This window comes from Phyllostomus discolor, chromosome 4, assembly GCF_004126475.2.
Source record: "Phyllostomus discolor isolate MPI-MPIP mPhyDis1 chromosome 4, mPhyDis1.pri.v3, whole genome shotgun sequence".
Taxonomy (NCBI): Eukaryota; Metazoa; Chordata; class Mammalia; order Chiroptera; family Phyllostomidae; genus Phyllostomus; species Phyllostomus discolor.
The window spans coordinates 71963765-71986612 of NC_040906.2; the positions used below are offsets into that span (position 1 = coordinate 71963765).

Sequence of the window (22848 nt, forward strand, 5' to 3'; positions counted from 1 at the left end):
TAGCCCTTCAGGCTTTATTATAAGACCTTTATAACCTATAAAGATATCAAATTCCTAAGAATTAAGATACAAAATACGCCAAGTTTCTACTTCTGAATCCTCAGCCATAACAATACCTTACATGTTTAAACAGTAAGGGGTGATCTCGTGAAATTAAAAAAAAAAAAAAGGCATCTGGAAACAAGTAAAGCCAAAGTTTCAGAGAAAAATAAGAATGCTTGGTAAGTAAGAATATAAATTAGTAGATATCCAAAACTTCTGTTCTTGTGGCAAGACAGGAATTTGCCACAAGAACTCAATTGCCTCTGGTCTATGTTATTAGCTCCTTTTGAGGTTTGGGTTTTTTTTTTTAACATTGTATTCAAAGTTCTCATATGCACAATATACCCATCCATTTCTTTTTAAATAATAAGTAGGGAAAATGGGGTGACTAAGGAAGATGGTAAATGTAGGCAAGCTTTAAAACACAGAGAATGGTCAAAGCTAGAAGGGTTCTTGGAGAGTTGCTATAGCTCAGGTTGATGAAACAATCACCTCGTAACTGGTCTCACCTCTTCACTCCTATATATACTTTCACTTTATTTTCTAGATAGCTTCCAAAGTGATCTTAACACATAACCCAGATCTAGCTTCTCCTTAAAACTCTTTGCTGCCCCCTGCCCTTTGGATTTCATTCCAACTCCTCCCCATATCAGATCAAAACCCCTGCATGATCTTGTCCCTGACTCTCTCTCCAATCCCATCCCTGCATTCATTTCTTGAGGCAGCCAGTCAAATATTTATTGAGCTTCTACTCTGCCAGAAACTGTGCTATCCCTTGGGGGTATTGCAATGAAGGTGAAAGGTGTCTCGCCCTCTCTTACAGCCTACACTCCAGTGGTGGAAAGGGCAGACAGTAAATAGGTAGATAAATAAACTAAGTAATTAGAGATTGTGACATGTGATGTGAGACAAATAGTCACCCTCTTGGGACCCTGTTTGTTTTTGTCAGAGCACATATGACAATTTATAATTATTTTATTAATTTGATTAACTTATGACTGTTAGCTCAATAAGGACATAATCATGTCTATCTTATTCAGCTTGCAATGCCAACCACTTAGCACAGTGCCTAGCACATAGTTCAATATTCATTAAATTAATGCTTATTTCATCCTCTTTAATTTAGGGATGAATAAAGTGGGGTCTCAGTGGTTGCCAAGGTCAAAGAAAAGCAAAAAAACAAGGAATCTGAATGAGAGACTCCAAAATTTTAGTTCAAAATATTATACCGCATTCAAAATATTTATCTCAAAACTGAAGGACCTTATTTTTAAAGCTTGTAGCTGATACCCTAAAACAAACCTGAGAATCTTTCAAGACTTTATTTTTACATGAAAAATTTTAAACATTGAAGAAAAATATTTTAAATTCCAACAAATAAATAGATACGGAGATTCACTCCAATGCTTCCTTTTAATGCATACTAGAACAATGAAACCTTAAAGAACTTGTAAAAGACCATGATATCTGAATGTTCTACATATTTCCTAACACACTTTATTGCTATTTTGTTTAGCTGAATCACTCAGAATAGTATCTCACATTAACTGATAGTTTACCAACAAATTTGAAAATATCCCCCAAGAACTGAAACTGTATTTTTAAATGTTTTACATACTACACACTACATTTTTAAAAATAAGACTTAAAGATGAGTTAAAAACTAACATATACAGGGGTGGACAAATGTAGGTTTATGGTTGAAATATTTTACACACTACATTTTTAACAATAAGACAAAGATAGGTTAAAAACTAACATATACAGGAGTGGGCAAAAGTAGGCTTACAGTTGTAATATAAATAAACAATACAGTAATTAATAAATAATATTACAAGAATAAATTCTGTTTAGTGTACTCCTAACTAAACAGAATTCTTTTGCCCACCCCATATAGGTAAGATTTATGAACCAGCTATGTATTATGTGGCATATTACTTCATTTAATATATACTGATTTATAAAATTTTTAAAATTCTCAGAGTCTTAGAAACTTTCCAATATCTCATAATTTGCTCATGCCCATTTCTCTTCAAATAATGCCTTGGAACAAGCTTGATTTTTCATATATAAAGATTTGAACACTCTCAGATTTGTTCCTAATAATCAAGGTCTCATTTCTATAAAATATAAATTGCAAATTTAGTAATCCTAACCAGGAAAAAAAATCCAACCTCAAAACTTTAATAGGCTTATTTTTATTAAAATACATAAAGACAATTCATTTTTAAGATCTTTTAAAAGGCAACTCATCCCTACATAGGTCCTTCTAATAATTACCTTATTGCTTTACATTCATTTTCTTCAGCAACATTAGAGAATAAAATTATTCCGAATGTGACTATAGCTACTAAGAAAATGGTCAACCAAAGGGAAAAAAAAAAGAGCTTTTATCTAGTCCAAAAGAATGATATTGAAAAGGTTTAGAATTCAGGCATGAATAGCATTTATCAAGTCAGAAAATTTCTAAATCTATTTCTATGGAACAGTGTAAATTACTGTGAGGAAAATGCTTCATGTAGATTTCAAAGAATATTTAAACACAAACAACATATTGAGCTACTAGTGCTTAAATTCTTTAACTCAACAGCACAATGGTCACATATCCATCATACAGATTCTGCCCTATAAAAGAGTATTTATGCTATCATGGGTTTTATGTACTTTTATTTTTCCAAATCTATGCTGTATTTTCATTCATGCTTATAATCTAAACCCCTACCTGCGTGTAGAATTTCTTTTGTTATGAGAGTGATTCCTCTTTTCTTCTGGCTTGTTATTTCTTTACCAATTTTATTTAGTACTACCATACTACCTCAAACTTCAGGCTGCTTTTGTCCTATATCCATCACACATGTATTTGGGACACCAATCACAATCATAGCATCCACTCCTATCTCCTTTAGGTTTTAATTACTTTACTTTTGGACTTAATCCCCTCAAGTGAGATTGTTCTGCTTCTTCAAACAATTCTAAACATATTTTCATAATATAAATCTCTCCTTCAGATTTAGTCAAAATTCCTTCATTCTAACTTGATCATTCATTCATGATCAAGTTTACTCACACATGCCCTCTGTGTTCCTGATCCTATTGTACTTTTCTCTTCATATTACAATAAATAACCTTCTCACCACCTTGACTGGTGTGCCTCAGTTGGTTGGGTGTCCTCCTACAAAGCAAAAGGTCACCCACCGGTTGGATTCCAGGTCAGGGCACATGCCTGGGTTTCAGGTTTGGTCCCCCACCTCTGCAGTTGGGGCACCTACACAAGGTAACCAATTAAGGTTTTTCCCTCACATCATATTTCTCACCTTCTCTTTCTCCCTCCCTTCCCCTCTCTAAAAATAAAGTCTTGAAAAAAAATAATAATAACCTTCTCAACCTCCTGCCAAGCCATTTTTCCCAATTATTAGGACCTATATTTTCCAGCATATCTTTCCTAAATGAAAAAATCTGAACTCTTCAAAATTACAATCTAATTTTGTTTTGGCACCTTTGTGCGTGCTTAATTCATCCAGCTAATCCAGGAGAGAAAAGAGCTCAGGCAGGGCAGGTCCATGTTCTCCCTTGGGATCAGGTTTTCCTTGATTCTGTAACTAAGACATATTCTCTATTGTAGATTAAATAATGAGCATATTTTTCAGTGCACATTATTTTCTTTTGCAAATATTTACTTATTCATCATCTTCTCTACTCAAGAGTACCAGCTATAAAGAATAAGAGACTACTGAAGTGGGTCAGTATTTTTTAGGAGTTAGTAACCATTATCATTGAATTAACTAATAGATCATAATAAAAAATTCAAATGAAACAGAATATGAAAATAAATAAAAGTACCCTGCATACAGTAAGAGTTAGTTCATGAAACTTTTGATATATATATGAGGGAAGACCCAAAGAAAACTGGAATTATCTTCTGGAGGGCAGGCCCCTTGTGGTACAGGATTCCCCCTCTAGGTGAGTGCTATAGGAACCCATCTGTATCAATGTGCCAGCTGGCATTGTTGTGAGAGGCTGTGTTCGGCTTCAGATAATTTTTTTTGAAGACTCTTTCAACGTGTTAGCCCATTTCATGATGGGTGATTTACAAGCACACCTGCCCACACCATGCTGAGTGTTTATCAGTTTTTGACCAAAAAAAAAAGGCATGACCTGCATGCCCCACCCTCTCTGTTCACCTGCTCTCTACCCCAGCAACAATTTTTGTTTGTTTGTTTCCCCAGATGAAAAAAGTCCTCAAAGGGAAATGTTTTGCCAATCTGCAAGAGGTGAAACAAAAACAACAGAAGCACTAAAAGGCACCAAAACTGACAAGTTCAAAAACTGTTTTGAGCAATGGAAAAACTGTCTTGATTTCACTTCATTCAATAAATGTTTGCTGAGCACCTATTGTGTGCCAGGATCTAGGACTGGGTCTGTGATAAAAGAGATGTCATCGAAGAGCTCATAGTCTAAAATGTATATAGGCAAGTATACATTGGCAATAATTACTGGCATCAAGGTAATTTACAAAGTATAAGAAAACATCAACTAAATCGATCTGGGTTGAATGGCAGAAAAAAATGTTTCTAAAGTGGTGATACTTCTCAATCTTAAAAACAATTAAAAACAAGGAGTTAGCCATGTTATGGAAGAAGAAATAACATGTACAAAAGTACCATACTGATATCCAATAAAAAATGGTACGTTCAAGAACAGCAAATCAAGTTTGTATAGCTGGAATATAGGAGTCATGCTGAGGAAGAGTCACAACAGAATGGGACATTTAATATTCAAACCACTCTCTGAAGTAGGCACTATTAATATCCCCATTCTGTAGATGACAAAACAAGCACACAAAGTGAAGCGATTTGCCCAAGGTTAAGTTGAGAAGCCAGGATGTAAAACGTGTAAATCAATGAAGTCTAACCCCAGAACCTGTACTCTTAGCCACTATCCCAAGAGGTTAGAGAAAACAGGCAGGTACTAAATGATAAAGGACTTTGTATGTCATTCTAAGAGTTTAGATTTTAAACTAAAGGTGACTCACAGTCAGTGAAAGGTTTTAAGCAGGAGTGACATATTCAGATTTATTTTTTAATGAGGTCAAAATAACAGACAGCTATGTAGATGGACTGGAAGAGGTAGTAGTACAAGGAACTAGCTAGTCTTAGCTAGAAATGTACAATAACTCAGGTAAGAAAAATGATACTGGACTAGACATTGGCAGTGCTGGCACCTGAACGCAAGGCTAATGACCACCACATTCCTGTCCAGTATCCATAAGAACCTCCCAATTGCTCCCCTTAAACCACCATTCTAACAGTGTAAGAAATCCAACATCAGAGACAACACGTTCCCTTTAAGTCCCTTTATTAAACAAAACCTGATCATTAGATGCATTAGGTATATATGAAAGTGACTAACAGCTGGAGAATCAACGGAAGTCAATTGCTCTCTCTAGCAGTTTTCTTACCTTCTTGACTTCTCCTTCCTTTATACACTCACTATTCCTGGAAATTTCATGTTCAATAGTCAATTTCAAATCAATGTTCTGTCTAGACATGACTATTATAATCCAACAGAATTAAATTTACCACAGGGGAAGTCTAATGTGGTCACAGCTGTGGCAATAAATATATTCTCTGGTCTGGTCAAATTTTGGTTTAAACACTGACAATGAATGAATATTAACAAGAGGTAGACTTTTTGAAAGCAGCAAAGAGTTAAAGAAAATCAGAACATTAAAAAGGGAATAAGAGCAATCTAAAGTTGGACAAAGCTATTCGATTCCAAGATAGTAACACTACTCCAAAATGTATGTGTGTGGTATTCTAGAAACCAAGAAATGAAAGAACAATGGAAAAGATTACCTGCTCAATTCTCAAGTATTCTAAATTCAACCTGTTTTCATTTAAACCATGGGTGAGACCTCTTGAGCCACCCTTAATGCAAGCAATGAGTGGGTTCCATAAGCAAGTAGCCCACAGTACAGGAAGTACAGAAGGAACAGAGGAGGAAGAAAGTAAACAAAGAAGGGAGGAAAGTGGCAAGGGAAATTAATATAATGGAAGAAATAATGAGTTACAGAATACGGAATAAAAAGTGAAGGAATACTAGTGATCCCAATATCAAGTTCTGCCAACTTTACCTTAATTACTGTGTGAGGGGCAGCCTGACAAATGGCAAAATAGGAGAGCATGAAAAGAAAAATTCAAATCACAGATTTACAAGACACCAAAGATGAGAAATAAGCATATTTACAAAAATAAAAAAGCAACAAAGCAGTTTTAGAGTCAATGGGACAATCTAGAGATTATTAAAATCTCATTTGGTTTAGTTATACTTTTCATTAAACAGTGAATCTGTTAGTATCAAATATATATATGGGAGGTGTGTCACAAAGACATTATGAGGCTTATTTGCATACTTTTTGTGGGAGTGACTTCAGAATCTTTCCTCTCACCATCTTAATGCTACTTATTTTAAGAGTTTCACTGTAATTCTTATTGTGACTGGATGAGTTAACTTCCTTAAAACCAGACTTCAAAACAAAGTAAGCACTTTTTAATTATGGTCAAATTTTAACCTTAAAAAGGACAAGGGTCTACAATAGATCATAGAATATTATTCAGTCCAGCTTAAATAAGCCTAATGGTAACCAAAACTCTGCTAATGATTCTCAAGAAAATTATGTAATTAGAAATCATTTTAAAAGTTTCTTGAATTTAAAGTTAGCTAGACAAAAAAAAAATGCCCTTTTTAAAAAAATGAATTTATACACATATTTCTTCAATATGAAACTTAAAGAACTTTTAGGTACCATGTTAAACACACACATACACACATTGCCCAGGCAGTGATTTCAATAAGGATAAAAGAAAATATCCTTAAAGACGATCATTATGGCAAATAAACTACTGTATCAAAAGCAAATATAAGTAAACTCTATACCTTCCCCAATCATTCATTATATCCATAAATGTATAATCTTCATGAGCATTCCATCATAACAAATGACTGGAGAGAGTGTGTTCATAACAGCAAATTATTTTTAATAAAGTATAATAGGATGAAATAATGTATACATACCTATAGTCTGTTTCTCTAATTTTAAAAGATAGTGAAAAGATGAAAAATCTTATTACAAGGTCACCTGGAGATCACCAATACCATGTACTTATAAAATTTAGATAACTTGGAAGGGAAAGCAGAGCCCCTTTACTAACATACTAATGCTTTTAAAAATTAAAAGTTTAAGACACTGAAATAGAGGGCAGGCTGACAGTGGCCACAGAGGAGAGAAGAGGGAATTTCAGGGGACAATGGGAAGGGTTCATGGGAACAAATTTAAAGGACACATGGACAAAAGCTAGGGGGAGGGTGGTAATGGGAGGGAAGTGGGGAGGGTTGGGAGTGGGGGCTGGATTGGGAGTAAAAGGGAGAAAACTGTACTTGAACAATGATTAAAATTTTTTAAAAATTAAAAGTTTAAAGTAGAGCTTCTCAACCTCAACACTACTGACACTTCGAGCCAGATAATTATTTGTTGTGGAAGGCTGTGTGGTGCATTATAGGATAATTAGCAGCATCCTTCCTCTATACCCACTAGATGCCAGAAGCACACCCTCCCCACCTCCCCTATAGCTGGGACAACCAAAAAAGTCTCCAAATGTGCTCTGGAGCAGAGGTGCTGGGGAGGGATGCAAAGGTCACCCAAGTTCTAAAACTTCTGGCTTCTCATAAATAAACTGTAAAAAAAAATTTTAATGAATGGAGGAGTAGATTATTTTCTTTCCCTTCTGCTCTTTATGTTCTAATATATCATATTTGAATTTGATCACAGACTACATTTAAGAGATTCTGCCTTTCAGAAAACAAAGCATTTAATATCTATCATTTGTTAGCTAAAGTTCTGAAGAGTCCCAGATTTACTGCACTGCCAATTCCCCCTCCAACCACATACACTTATCACAGAAATACACACAGTATTGCCTAGCTGAACTGAAAAAATGCACATATTACTTTATTTCCATTTCTTATCTCATTAAATACATGAATCAGACTGCTCCAGCTCCCACAGAATCCAAAGGAATTCTCAACTTATTCAGTGCAACTCAAATAGTACCACAATAGTTGCATCACTTCAGGTTGGATAAAACTAAGAACCAGAATAAGTATTAAGTTCATCCTCATATTTTAACAAATTGTGGAAAAATGTACTAATTCAATTAACCACAATGCTTTAAAAACAAAAAAAAAGACTAGTTTCTGTGTGAAATAAAAACTGAGGAATATTACAAGAATGAAAAAATCAAAATCAAAGCGAATCTGTAGACATTTCTAGATGAGGGCAAAACACAAGAATATTTCCCCTGGAATGAGAGAAGGAAATTATACACTTGGCCATACCCTGCAGGAATAGTCTGTACATTCAGTCTCCAGTATGCATACCACAGAATGGAAACTGAAAAATAAAAACCCATGTAATACTAAAGAAAACAGTAAACATCTATCCTAAACACCTGAAATGAAACTGTTCTTCACTACTACTCTCCATTTGATTTTAAAAAATTAATTCTCATAAAAATAGCCCTCCTTGTGCCAGATTACAAATTACCCAGAAAAATCAATTAGGAAAATAAACATAATAATCCTTTTTTAGAGTGCATTTGATTCACAACAAAAGTCCTTTAAAAAAGCAGACATTTTAAGTTCTAAAAACCTTGACATATAAATACGGATTAAAGTATGTAAGATTACTTCAATTATTCTCAGTAGAATTATATTTTAGTTCAATTAGAGACATTTGTTTTAAAAACTATGCAAAAATATTTAGTATTAGTTTAATGTAAGTAGAATATCTGTATGCTCTATATCAACAAATTATTTATTTCAAAATTTTAGCTATTAACCTCTTGGCCCAGTGAAAATAATCGTACAACAAACTAACGCTCAAATCTTTTTTACTCCCAAACCAAGCAGAGAAAGCTATAAGATTATAAGATCTGTAGTGGCAGCCTGCTTTTCCATAACTAACACCTTAAGATTGCTCAAGAATAACCTCCTTCACCAATGAGTGTGACTCAGGTGAGCTTGGGAGGGAATATTGTCCACAATTCTTTGGTCAGTGGCCATGATGCCCCTCCTCCTCAAGGGCAGGAGATCAGAAAGAGGGATTTGAACAAGAGGAGTTCACCAACCAGAACATATAGGGGCAGAGGAGAAGGAATACACCGGAAAAATAAAAACCTCATGATTAAGTCATGTCACAAAAGAGGTTTAATGTTATCAAGGTATTCATTCATTTCACAGACACCATTGTTTATCTTCCTTCCCAAATCGTGCACAAAAAGAACTGTCAGCCTGCCTTAAGCATGTACCTTCTTCCATTTAAACAGACATGATTCTTTTAATCTCTGGCAATGATCGCCATTTCACAACACATTCAGCCCACCCAGAACTGATCAATACCACTACAGACATAGGACTAGACTTTATCCATTTATTAACCACAAGGAAACGTACCATTCAGCAAAATTCTTTACATTACAAAGGATTCTATTAAAAAGGGGGGTGGGGAGGACGGACTGATGGACACACACACACACACACACACCACAGAGGTACACAAAGAAAAGACTACCACCCTCTAATTTCCCTGTGGCAAATGAGATAAAGACATAGCCATGAAAACTGTCAATCCCCCCACCCCATTATTCTATCTCACAACCTAGTAACTGAATATTTAATTTTATGATAAATAGATCCACTGCGACTTTAAAATTGTTCATCTTTCAAACTAACTCTCCTGTTATGTACATTTGCACACCTTTGAGCTAGATACTGTATTCATTTACATAATTTCAAATACAAAAGATCAGATAGTTTTCCAACCACTGGTTGCAACCATAGAACGTTTTCACAAAATCAAAATTTCAAATACAAAAGGGCCAGATTATTCTTCCAACCTTGGGCCAAAACCTATTTTATGAATATAATATAGTTGACAGCATGAACAATTTCAAATGGGCTATTCTAACCCCAAAACAATGCTTCAATACGACGCATTTAAAATAGGTATTCCGTAGGTAAGCAAAATCTATGCCAGAAAAGAGCACATAAATGGTGGTGGAAAACCAGTAACATTACCAACACACAGCGGCATACCTCTTCTGCACTGGATTATAGTTAATACTCCAACAGCAACAACTACAACTATTTTTAACATTGCTGGACACTGAAGTTGAAGAAAACGTGAAGGAGACCCAGATGAAATTGCTGATTATGATCCATTGTTTCTCACGGTCAAAATTAAGTAGCAACTGACTTGATCTCTGACGCTACAGTCAGAGTACTGGTGAAGCACTAATTAAAAGACGATTTAAAAAAAAAACACCTTATTTTGGAAAATGCCACACTAGATGACATGTCGAGATACGCCTTTCAGGTCTCAAACCTTTGCATAAATTGTCACTTGTGGTATTTGCGGCTTAATTGTAACCCAACCGGCGCTGTCATCCAGTGTTATGGCCACAAAACCATGACTTTCTCACTTCCATAACAACAGAGCAGGCACTCTTATCAGTTACCAGCCTAACTCAAAACGAGGAAAATCCATGGAGGTTTCCAGATCACAGTCAGACCTTGGGGGCGGCAGCCGAGGGGCTCGGGTTGGGGGGGGCGGGGAACTCCCCAGGCTCCACCGGAGCTCGCCGACCCAACAACAACCGCGGCCGCCAGCAGCGGCACTAGCCGCTGCAGCCCCGCCGCGCCGCGCTCCAGGCACCTACCTGAAGAACAAGAGATAAGAAAGACGGCAAACGCCAACTTCGCAGCAGCTCCCATTTTCCCGAGACGCCGGGGAAGCCGTAGGAAGTTCTCGCTAGATATCCAGTTCCCTGGATCTTCCTCGGAGACAAACCTCCTGGTGTAAAATCAACCGTCATAAAACATATTCGGAAGCCCCGACCAAAATACGTTCACGGGGTTAAAAAAAAAGAAAAAGAAAAAAAGAGAAAAAACAAAAAGCACAACAATAAAAAGAAATGCACCACGGGGGAAAAACCGCCACACACACGCACAACACACTAAACCAAACAACGAAAAGCCAACAACAACAAAAGCAGGCTTAAATCACTGTCAAAATCACTGTCAGCTCCGCTCGCCTCCCGGGTCTCTCAGAACAAAACGCCAAGCTGAGGCGACGAGGAGGCGGCGGCGCCGGCGCCCGCTGCCGCCCGGACAGTCCAGGAACCGAGCTGGGTCCGACGTCCGGACCGACCTTCAGCCCGGACACCCAAAGTCTGCGGACCACTGGTAGCCGAGCTCGCGGCAGCGGCGGCCGAGGAGGCAGCGGCGCGAAGAAGGAGGGACGGGCAGCGGCGACAGCGGCGGAGCAGGAGACAGCCAAGTTCTGGTCCAGGCTCTGGCTCCGGCTCCGGCTCCGGACTCCCAGATCGGCCGCGTTTTCGGTCCCCTGGCCTCCACCGGCCCCGCCCCCTAAACTTCCGGTTCCGGTCCGAGGTTGGAAGGCAGGCACGGTGGAGGAACGCTCCGCGGCGGCGGCTGTAGCGGTGGCGGCAGCGGCGGCGGCGGCGGCGGCTGTGGGTCGCTGCGCGCGTGCCGAGCTCGAAGCTCCTGGAGATTGTCGAGCTTGCGAGGCGGGCGCCGCGGAGGGGTTGAGAGAGAGAGGGCGGGGCCGCCTGGAGAGCGAGGAGGCGGAGCGGATGAAGGCTTGTCAGCGCGAGGCCTCGGCGTCCGGCCTGCTGGGCCTGCTGGGCTACAGGGTTCCAGCGGGCGAGTGGACGTGATCCACGATCCGCAGCACCTGTTTTTTTAATCGCTGCGCTGGCCTCTCTGGAGCTGACGCCCGAATGGCCAGGGGAACCCAAGAAGAAGAGGACCTTAAGGCGGGGTGCATGGCTGGTGACTCCTGTGGGGTGGGGGGGGGGTGTCTGCGGCGCCGTGTATTTCCTCTGGGGGGACGCCTCGTCCGCTCCAAGACTTAGGGCGCCGGGTAGCCGCGGGTGGGAGCTGACCCGCTGCGCCTACGGAGCTGTAGGAGCTCGGGTGCGCGAGCTGGTGTGTCTGTGCCACCACTTAGCGATGCATCCCGCCCCTGTGGCTTCTGCTTCTGTGTTTCGTCTTTCGGCTAGAAAGAAAAGAAAGAGAAAAAAACAAAACCGAGGAGCATGGCTATCCACCCGGTCAGGGTATCCACGTCAGTCTTTACGATGTGCAATTTGAATCCATTCCAACCTTCCTTTTAATACACGAATCATTGTGTTGAGAACTGTTCTGAACGTCATAGGTTCGCACATACCTGCGGATTTTGATCGACATATTTAATGATCAGAAAGTTGTTTACTTTTTAAAATTTTAGGGCCTGTTTTTATCCCTTAATCTTAGTTGATTGCTTAGAAGGTGCTGTTCTAAGTATGGAGTTGGATCCAAATGTAAAAGTAGTATTCCTACTTCAAGGAGATCATAGTATTTGCTGTGCTAGATAGATGTGACTACAGGATACAAACTAAAGACAGTATTAAAGATACTGGCTTTGTCATTTACCACACTTTAGCAAGCTCCGTGAAAATAGGGATCTTATCTGATTAGCATATATAATGACTGCTTAGTAAACAATTGTGTAAATGGCTAGGGGATAACTGCCTTTTTCTTAAATCCAATATTCTCCCTTGTATGCTACCAATTTGTATTGTTTTATTAATAAAAATAATAAAGCAACTATATTGGCTAATTCATGTTTTACTTGTGGCTTACCAATTCCCACATTTTTCCCACAAAGCCAAGCTTTGTCCCTTGTATTTACAGTGTTTTATTTTTCTCTTCCCCCAAATGACTCTATTATATTCATTCTGTAATTATCTGCCCATTTCTACAACTTGTCAGGGTTATTAGCAATCACTGTGGCACTTGAAACTGTCTCCAAGACTTCTAGTTCTCAAGTCGTGGTACTCAGAATGTGACTAGTACTGTGTCACAGTTAAGAAAAATCCAAAGTTGATCTTCAAAGTATTTAAAAGATCTCATGTAGTTCTCTGGGCTTTATGAGCTGTTCAAAGGGATAAATATATATCTTCCATTGGCTGGTTGAATTAAGAGATGCCACTAACATTTCTGGAATGAAAGAGTGTATTTTATTTAGAACTACCTTTGTCTCATCCAGGAATTTGACGTCGGTTATACCCTGGATCAGGCCCCACTGTTGTCTTATCTCTGCATCACTTCAATATTTTTGAATTGTGAAACTAGAGTAAGTGGAATAACTGGAATAACCAGCAATAGAACTAAAACTTGAAAACATTCCTTACCTTACCACCCAAATTACCGAGTATAAGAATGTGAGGGAAGATAAAAATTACTTTTCTATAGTGTGAAAGGAGCAACAAGTCAGTCTTCACTATAATTTTTTTTTCTAATAAGTTAAAATAACCCCATGGGAAATATTACCAGCATCCATTAGCAGTAGTTATTGTGTTCCTAAATTTGTGTTCACCCTGCCCTTGACATTTTTTTAAATCCTCACCTGAGGACATTTTTTCATTTCTGTTAGAGAGAAGGGAAAGGAGAAAGAGAAAGAGACAATGAGGCGAGAGAAAAACGATCAGCTGTTTCCTGTATGTGCCCAGATGGAGGATTGAACCAGCAACCTGGATATGTGCCCTGACCAGGAGTCAAATCCCCAACCTTTGGGTTATGGAAGGAAGCTCCAACCAACTGAGCCACACCTGCCAGGACTGCTCTCTGCATTTTTAAAAAATTCAAAATAATTTAACCTATTCAGACACGAGAGTGCCCTGACTGGTGTAGCATAGTGGGTTGGGCATCATCCCACAAACTAAAGATTGCCAGTTCAGTTCCCAGTCAGGGCACATGCCCAGGGTACAGGCCAGGTCCCCAGTTGGGGTGCATGTGAGAGGCAACCAGTCGATGTTCTCTCACACATCTTGTCCTCCCTTTTCTTCTCTCCAAAAGAAAATCTTTAAGAATAAAAAAGAAGTGAGAGTATGTGACTAATTCCCACAGGAATTCTAAAGCTTCAAAAGAAGACAGGTAGCTGCAGCTGACTCCACTGCCCCTCTTTCCTCCCTATTTTGTAGAACGACTTTTTTTAATCTACAAATCCAAAACCTCCCTAACAGTGCAAGCTGTACAACTGGAACTTAGGAATAACAGTGAGGAAAGAAAAATAAAAGATGAAAGCAATTCTGGTCTGCCAGAGCATTAGACATTATGTGTTAAACAGCTTTAACTAGCACCACTTAATCCCCGAATTTGAGACTTACCCTATAGCCAGCCACTCCAATGATAGAATTTCAAGTCATAGTCCCAGCAAGAAGTTCAATTAAACTTCAAATCATTCCCAGCTGGAAGAGTTTTAAGAAGCCTATTCAACCTAGAGATTCAAGTGTGTGCTGGCTAGATGAGGAAACAGAGGTAAGTGAAGGTCACAGATTGCTCCCAGAATAAAGGATGATTTCTCATATGGTTCAAAAAGGTATGGACAAGCTAAAATCTTCAGGTCTGAAGTGGGCTGGAATTGAACCAGCCATTGAGATTGGGTAGTATGGCATATATTGTGAGGAAATTTACCTGAAGGTGTTTACCAGTCTTTGGATATAACAACAGCTACATATAAACAACACATGCCAATCCTTTCATTACCTTCAGGAAAATGACCAAACCCTGTAGAGCATGAGGAATGAAGGATTTTTAAATATTTCTGCATCTTTCCAGCTAATATAAAAAAAATCTGAGCTCAGATAAAATGGGCATTCCAGAAGTGGCTCAACTAATGAATTTCTTATATATATATGTATACCAATGCTGTAAAGCATCATACATGGGGAACACACTTGGTACCTTGGTAGGTCAAAGGAAGGCAGATAATAATCAGCATACCTTTCATTAATAGCCCCCTCTTACTAAATGTGCAGTAGGAAGAATACTCCCTATGTCCCAGCTTTTGCTACTGTTACTCCTCTGTTTCTACTTAGGATTGTACCGTGCCAATGGGGTAAAAAAGACATACTAAGAATAAGGATGTGGGAGTAGATGGTGGGACAAAACATTAAGGCCAAATAGTCTAGGGCAAAAAAAGTGGGCTAGAAGAGTTATAAGAAGCTATGGTAGAAATAACATATCTACTTTGATAAAAAGGCTACATTAACCCAGCTGGTAGTATAAATCTCAACAAGCGATTGAGTTATCTATTATCTCCCAAAGGTAACATTTGACTTTTTCTTCCATATCACCTCCTTCGAAATTCAGTAAATATGTGGAAAACAAAGAAAACAGGATTTATGGGGGGAAGGTTTTTTTCCCACCATCCAATACATAAATTCATGAGCTCAGGGGTTTAGTTTTCTAACTAATTTTAACTATTTAATTTCTAACAGTTTTATAGCTGTTTTATTTCTAAATTTTATAACTATTTTTATTTCTAATAGTTTTCAACTGCTCTTTCTATAACAAAGAATAGTCAAGGCTTTGAGATATACTACCTCCCAAATGAAAAGATGGTGGAATAAACCCACATTACTCAAAAGTGTGGTTCTCAAGCCAGTGTTGGTTTTCAACTGTATTCAATGAGATTAGTGCAGACATTAACAACAGTTTAAAAAGTTTTGTAGAAACTTAACAAAATAAGTTCACATCTCCTGAAGCTAATAATAATAATAAATATTTTCATTTCATGATTTTAGTAATTAAATTTTATTGTATTTTACAAAAGTGTCATAGATTGTAAATTCACCACGGAGAATTTGAGAGGTACTGAAGCAGGGAATATAGCCGAGACTCTCTCAAAAATAGTGCCTTCTATCCATTTTAACAAATGCTTAAAATCTTGAATAAAGCTTTGATGCTATCATCCTAAAATGTTCTATAATGCAAGGCTGCATAAAAATCAGTCATTTTTATTACATTGTTCATTTTTTTCTGTGTTATTCATTTATTCAACAAGTAGTTACTAGCCATAGGATTTGTGCTGGGTATTCGTTGAATAATGATAAGTGAAATGGATATCGTCTCTGTCCTCATTGAGCTCACAGTGTCATGAGAAAGACCAAAGTAGCAAGTAAAAATGTAATTGTCAAGTGGACAGCATTATTTACAATGGCAGACAGGATGCTGAGATAAAGAATAAGAGTGGTGGGATTAGATAGAAAGAGGGGACCTATTTTCAGAGAATGACTCAGGAAGGATTTACAAAAGCATTTAAACTGCAATCTGTAGGATGAAAAGAAGATAGGAAAGGAGCTAGTTAAGAAGGAATAGTATGTACAAAGCCTATGATATGTTCAAGGAATTGAAAGCATGCCCTTATAGCATTGAGGAGAGTGTATGAATAAGGAGAGAGAGGAGTACAGGCCAGACTATGCAAGATGTCATGGGCCAGACAGAGTAAGGCCCTTTGATTTTATTCAAAGTGAAGCATCAAGCCTTTGGATGGTTTTAAGTAAAGGAGTTAGCTGGTCTGGTTTATGTTTTAAAAATTACTCTTGCTCTCATATGGAGAAGAGGTTGCAGGATATTACCAAAGAAAGCAGAAAGACTAGATAGAAGGATACTACAATAAGTCAGGCAAGAGAATATTGATAACATGAGCTCATTTAGAAAGAAATGACCAGGTGTATAAGATATATTTTCTAAGTACAATCAACATGATTTCCTGCTGAATTGGATGACAGACATGGTGTCATTTGTTGAGATGGAAAATGTTTAGGGGAAAATATATATTATAGAGAAGGGAGTGAATACATGAATAGTGAAAAATTTTGATTTTGCAAATGTTAAGTTTGACTTGCTTGTGAGACAGCCAAATGAAGATGTAATCATTGGATGTAGGTGGCTGGAATTTGAAGGAACATGCAATGCTACAGGTATGAATTTGGGAATGTTCAGCATTTAAATGAAATTTAAGGCCTTGGACATGCATTAGAAAATATAAAAAAAGAGTAAACATAGAGAAGAAATGTATCAAGTGGGACATTAAAAGGAAGAAAAAGGGATGAAAAAGTAGTACCCAGAAAGATGAGATAAGAAAGCAAGAGAAAGAGATGTCATACATGACAGTGTTTTACAAAGGGACATAGAAACAGTACTGACTCTTACAGAGACATCAGTAAATTGAAGAACAAAAAAATAAAGGACCACTAGTTGTGGCCATCAAGGAGAACTGATGTCCTTGACAGTAATTTCAGAAGAAGCCAGGCTGAAATGTTTGAAGGGTAAATGGTAAATAATAACCTGGAGGCCACATAAATAACAGCTCTTTAAAGATATTTGGCTATAAAAAAAATCAAATAAGGCAGTGTCTAGAGGCAAATGCAGAATCGAGAGAGGATTTTATTTTCTTTTTACCTTCAGATGAAAGATTATAAATTATATCTGTAAACTAAGAGGTATGATGCAATAAGGAAGGAAGAAAGGTTGAAAATGCAGAAAAAAGTGAAGAAAACTAAATAAATGGACAAAATACTTGTCAGGGTAAGAAGGAAGAAGCTTTAGAGCATGAGATGGATGGGTTAGCCTTTGAGAGAATCGTGGCTGTTCCTTTTTTCTTTTTCTTTGCTTTTTCTCTCTCCCTTTCTCTTTCCTTCATCTATCTACCTATCTATTATCTATCTATCTATCTATCTATCTATCTATCTATCTATTATCTATTTATCTACCTCTATCTCTAATCTTTGTCTCTATTTCTGTTATCTCTTTCTTTTTTTTCTTCGAGGCAGGCAAGAAGAAGAAAAAAGGGCAAGTACAAGCAAAGGAGTTTGTAGAACTGGACACTGGAGGGTAATGGTATTCCCGGCTGAGAGCTCTAATTTCCCTGAAATATAAAGCAAGATTTTAGCATAAAGTGAAAGGGACACGATGAAATGGCTTGACATAGTCCTAATTGAGATTGGAGAGAAATGCATTATGGTTGAATTGTCAGGGTTGAGCATCCATTTGAGAGGTTAGAGATCATGGTTATCACGACCTCAGTCTGCCCAGCTATGTGTGTGGTTATTTCCTATAACAAAAGTGTTGGCAGGCACAGAGAAGGCAGATTGATTGGGTTCTTCCTTGGTTGGATTTGTTAAGTAAGAGATATGGCGGAAGAGAGGAACAAGGCAGTTATGGGAGTCATTGGGACAATGAATAACAGAATTTCAGTTGGACAAGAAGAAAGTACAGTCTAGAAGAGGCTCTTGTTGGTAGAAAGAAGTGATAGGACCAATGGATAGGACCATTCGGGGGATTCTTGCTTCCTGGAAGATATTTACACAAGTGAGCTAGAAGGATAGGAGCTATGATCTATGAATAATTCAAGATTTTGGAGTGGAGTTGTGTCTGGTGATGACAGTGGCTAGGGAGTTACCATTGGAGTGGTAGAAAAATGGTCACTAACCATGAGAAGATCCAAAAATTGGATTTCAGAGCATCCAGGGAGTTGGATGAGTTATTTGCATGGATGTTGAAACCATCTAGAATGGTGACAAAGATTAGGCTGGTGAATAAAAACATCAACACTTCAATAATAGAGATGTTACTTGGAGGCTGTTAGATGACAGAATTCCTCAATGTTGTTTCTAACAAAATAAATGGTTTTCAAATTGTTTTTATATACATTCTTACTTGATTTTTAAAACTTTTAAAGTTTATTTTATTTACTTCAGTTGAATTTATTCGGGTGACACTGCTTAATAAAATTCTATAGGTTGCACCCCTGGCCAGGTACCTCATTTGGTCATGGAGTCATTCTCTACACCAAAAGGTTGTGAGTTTGACTGCCGGTTAGGGCACATACCTGGCTTGGTGGTTTGATCCCCAGTCAGGCTGCATGCAGAAGAAACCAATCCACGTTTCTTTCCCACATCGATATTTCTCTCTCTCTCTACCTACCCCCCGTTTCCTCTCTCCCTAAGAAATCAATAAACATATTCTCGGGTGAGGATTAATTTTTTAAAAAATAAAATAAAATTCTATAGGCTTCAGGTGTGTTTACTGTCCTAAGTAAAATTGCTTTCTGTGACCATTTATCCCCTCTTCACCCTGTTCTACTTCTTCCCATCCCTTCAATCCCCCCACCCCTCTGGTGATCACCATAGTGTAGTCTGTGTCTATGAGCTCTTTTTAATTTGCTTAATCTCTTCACCTTTTCCACCCAGACCCCCCCCCCCCAACAGTTTGTCAGTCTGTTCTTTGTATCTGTTTCTATTTGTTTGTTTATTTTGTTCATTAGATTCCATACATAAATGAAATCATATGGTATTTGTCTTTCTCCACCTGGCTTATTTCACTTAGCATAATGTTCACCAGGTCTATTCATGCTGTTGCAAGGGTAAAATTTTCTTCTTTTTTACAACTGAGTAGTATTCCATTGTATAAATGTACCATGACATTTTTATTCACTCATCTACTGATGGGCACTTGGGCTGCTACAATTTTGACAGGTAGCTTTGATACTGTTTTTACTATTTCATAAATAAGAAAATAAACTGAGTCTTAGAGAAATTACAAATGCACTAGAAGCAGATATAAAGAGGTGTGGTAAAGAGGGTCAATTTAGCGTTCTCTGTTTCAAATTAAATTCAAACTTGTGAAATAAATTGGATATGGTTTATTAAATATTTAAAAGCATTTTTTAAGGCTTCCTTTCAGTGGCAACTTTCCTGAGTCCAAGTCCTATATTTTAAATCTCTCTATATTCAAATTAATTTTATCTTCATATTTTTTCAGTTTCATGTATTGTGAAAAGGAAGATAAAGTACCAGGCAAAGGAACAATCTGCCTATTCACTCCCTTTTATGACATGGTAGGATCATTAAAAAAAAAAACTGTTCTGAGATAAAATTATAAAATTTGAGAATAATCACTATTTAAACCCCACTTCTAAAGAATTATAAATAAGAATAGGAAAAGAAAAAATGTGAGTTTATTGTTCTTATTGTATAAAAGTAAATTTTTGTGCTTTTCCAAATAAAGAGTAATATACATGTATAATATATATAATACTTTTATAATTTAAAATAATCTGTGGAGGAAAGAAATACTATTTTCTCTCTATTTTTAACCATTTTTTTGTTTTCTCTGGCTTCACTACACTAGATATTCCCACCTGTTTAAGCATGCAAATTGAACAAAACACTTAACTGCACTTTATTGTGCTTCATTTTAACTTAGATCAGAAGAATTTTAATGAAAGCAGTACCAAGGTTTTAGAGGAAACCAAATTTAGGAATGTTTGTAGCAATTTTAACAGGTCAAAATACCTCATATATTATATGCATTTCTTTTTTAAATCTTTTTATTTATTGATTTTACAGAGAGAGAAAGGGGGGTAGAGAGAGAGAGAGAGAGAGAGAGAGAGATCTTTTTCCACTCCTTTATGCATTCACTGGTTGCTCCTTGTATGTGCCCTGACTGGAGATTGAACTCGCAACCTTGGCATATCAAGGATGATGCTCACCCAACCAAGCACCTGACCAGGGCCTATATGCATTTCTTTATGTTCAAAATCAGTTATTACTAGCTACTCTTGCAAATAAATGATAATTTTATCCTATTTTTTTCAGGTGGAAAAATATAAAAGTTAAATAGCTAGCCCAGAGTCACAAATTGAATCAGTAGCAGAAGTAGGATTCAAATCCAAACTACTGACTCAAAGCTCAGTCCAATGAGCCATGCTGTTTCTCAAGTGCTGAGTATATTAATTATCCCTCCAAGCAGGAAACACAGCTCTAAATGGAGCATGTCCCATACAGAATACCTGCACAACATAGTAAAAAGACCTACTTCTTTCACTTAAAAAAATACAAAGCTGATAAACTTGCCTTTTTTAAAAAAAGGAAATATATGTTATAAATTTCAAAAGTAATAGAAAATATATGTTATAAAAAATGCTAACTTTTATACTTGTAAAACCAGTGTTTTGATTTTGTTTTTCAATCCTGACATTAGACCTGGGATATACAGAATGGTGAATCTGTGGTGTTAAACAAACATCTACATAACTCAGACACCATTTTCCCCATGTTGTTTATGTTATTCATAGAAAAAGTAGCAATCAATTGTAAAATTTTATTTAGTATTTCAATAAATGCTTTCTTGATTTATTTTTCTTAAGTCACACAGGTACATAATTTTTCTAATTTAATTTTAACTCTGCTGTTTTAAGGAACCACAAATGAGAAGACTATATTGAAAGTAGACACTAAGGAAAATTGCAAATTAAAAGTAAGGGGTTGAAATGCAGATGTGAAGTACTGCACAGGAAATTGACTAGACAAAGAACCTACACATGACCCATAGGCATGAGCAATGGTGTGGGGATTGCCTGAGGGACTGGAGAGTGCTGGGTGGAGGGGGGCAAAGGAGGAAAAATTGGGACAATTATAATAGCCTAATCAATAAAATATATTTTTAAAAAGTAAATGGTTCAATTCTACTTTGGCTATGATAGATTGACTTGTATTACTTTAGCTTTCCTGTTGAGAACAGCTATTTTAAAATAATATAATCAACTGCTTGAAGTCATTAGAGGAGAACTAAGGGCATCAGTACTAGAGGGACCAAGCTCCCAGAGAGGAGAAAACTGTAATGAATCAAATACCACATTGACCTCAGCTTTTCACATGTGTGTTTGCAAATCATGGCATGGATAATAGAGGCCAAGAAGCAAGTGTTAGCCAGGGCTTACAGCAGTCTCACTGGGTTGAGGAGACAGATGTTGGAGTATGAAACTACCAAAGTGATTACTACTTGGGACACAAATACCTGGGTTAAAAGGAGTGAGCCCAAACTTCTGCATAACATCTCCTGAAGGCATGTGCTAACTCCTAAACAGTGCAAAGTAAAACTCAGAAAAACTAAGTGTGAAGAAGCAGGTTGGATGTTAAAGATCTGAGCAGAGGTTTTGGCAGTCTTGGTGACCTTGGGAGACAGCAATAAAAATTTAGACACCACTAAGATATGAGAGCCCAAGTAAACACCTCAGGATTTTAGAGGAGAACCCAAGGAAGCTATTCTTTAAAAATTAAAGGCTATGTTTTAACAGAAAGAAATGGAAATTGATGAGGATAGCATAGTCTAAAATTTAGCATTGACTGGAGTAGTTTTCCTCCCACATATTATATGACTGGAGCATATTATATCCTTTCTGGAGAAAGCTAACTTCATGTAGAATCTTCGCAGTTTTTCACTCAAGATGTTCAGCATTTCATTAAAAAATAACCAAGTATGTAATAAGCAGAACCAAATTAAAATGCTAGAACTAAAAGTTACAAGAACTAAATAAATTAAAAGACAAGATTGTAATAGATTAGACACATTAGATAAAAGAATTGTGGACTGAGAGAGAAGGCTGTAGAAAATATTCAAATTTAAGTATATAGAGTAAGAAGGATGGAAAGCACAGAAAAGAGAATAAGAGCAATAGAAACCAGAGTTTAAAAGTTGGATATATCTGTAATTCAAGTCCCAGAAGGATGGAAAAGCATGAATTAAACAAAAGCAACATTTCATATAGTATTGGCAACTAATTTTACAAAACTGATGAAAGACAGCAAATCCAGAATTCAAGAAGCTTCACAAATCACATGAAGGATAAATACAAGGAAAATTACAAGGAGTGCATTATATTAAAAATTCTGTAAAACAACTTAAAAAGAAAATATAAAAGTAGTCAAAAGGAAAAAAGTAATTACTTTCAAAGGAGTGAAAATAAGATGGAAGGCTGACTTTTCAATAGAAACTATGGAATCCAAAAAACAATAGAAAGTCACCTTTAAAGTTCTGAAAGGCCATTACTGCCAACCA

The 22848-nt window shown here is 37.1% G+C and overlaps 1 protein-coding gene across 2 annotated transcripts in view; it reads right to left on the minus strand.

Moving 5' to 3' along the window:
- ACVR2A (activin A receptor type 2A) overlaps positions 1-11517 on the minus strand; it is a 92181-nt gene extending 80664 nt beyond the window's left edge. Inside the window, exon 1 of one of the 2 annotated variants that reach the window (XM_028510516.1) lies at positions 10818-11517. In XM_028510516.1, the coding sequence (XP_028366317.1) occupies positions 10818-10872 (55 nt within the window). In that variant the 5' untranslated portion in view covers positions 10873-11517. The remainder of the gene's footprint in view (positions 1-10817) is intronic. The other variant, XM_028510517.2, reaches the window with a different exon arrangement.
- Positions 11518-22848: the final 11331 nt, after the last annotated feature.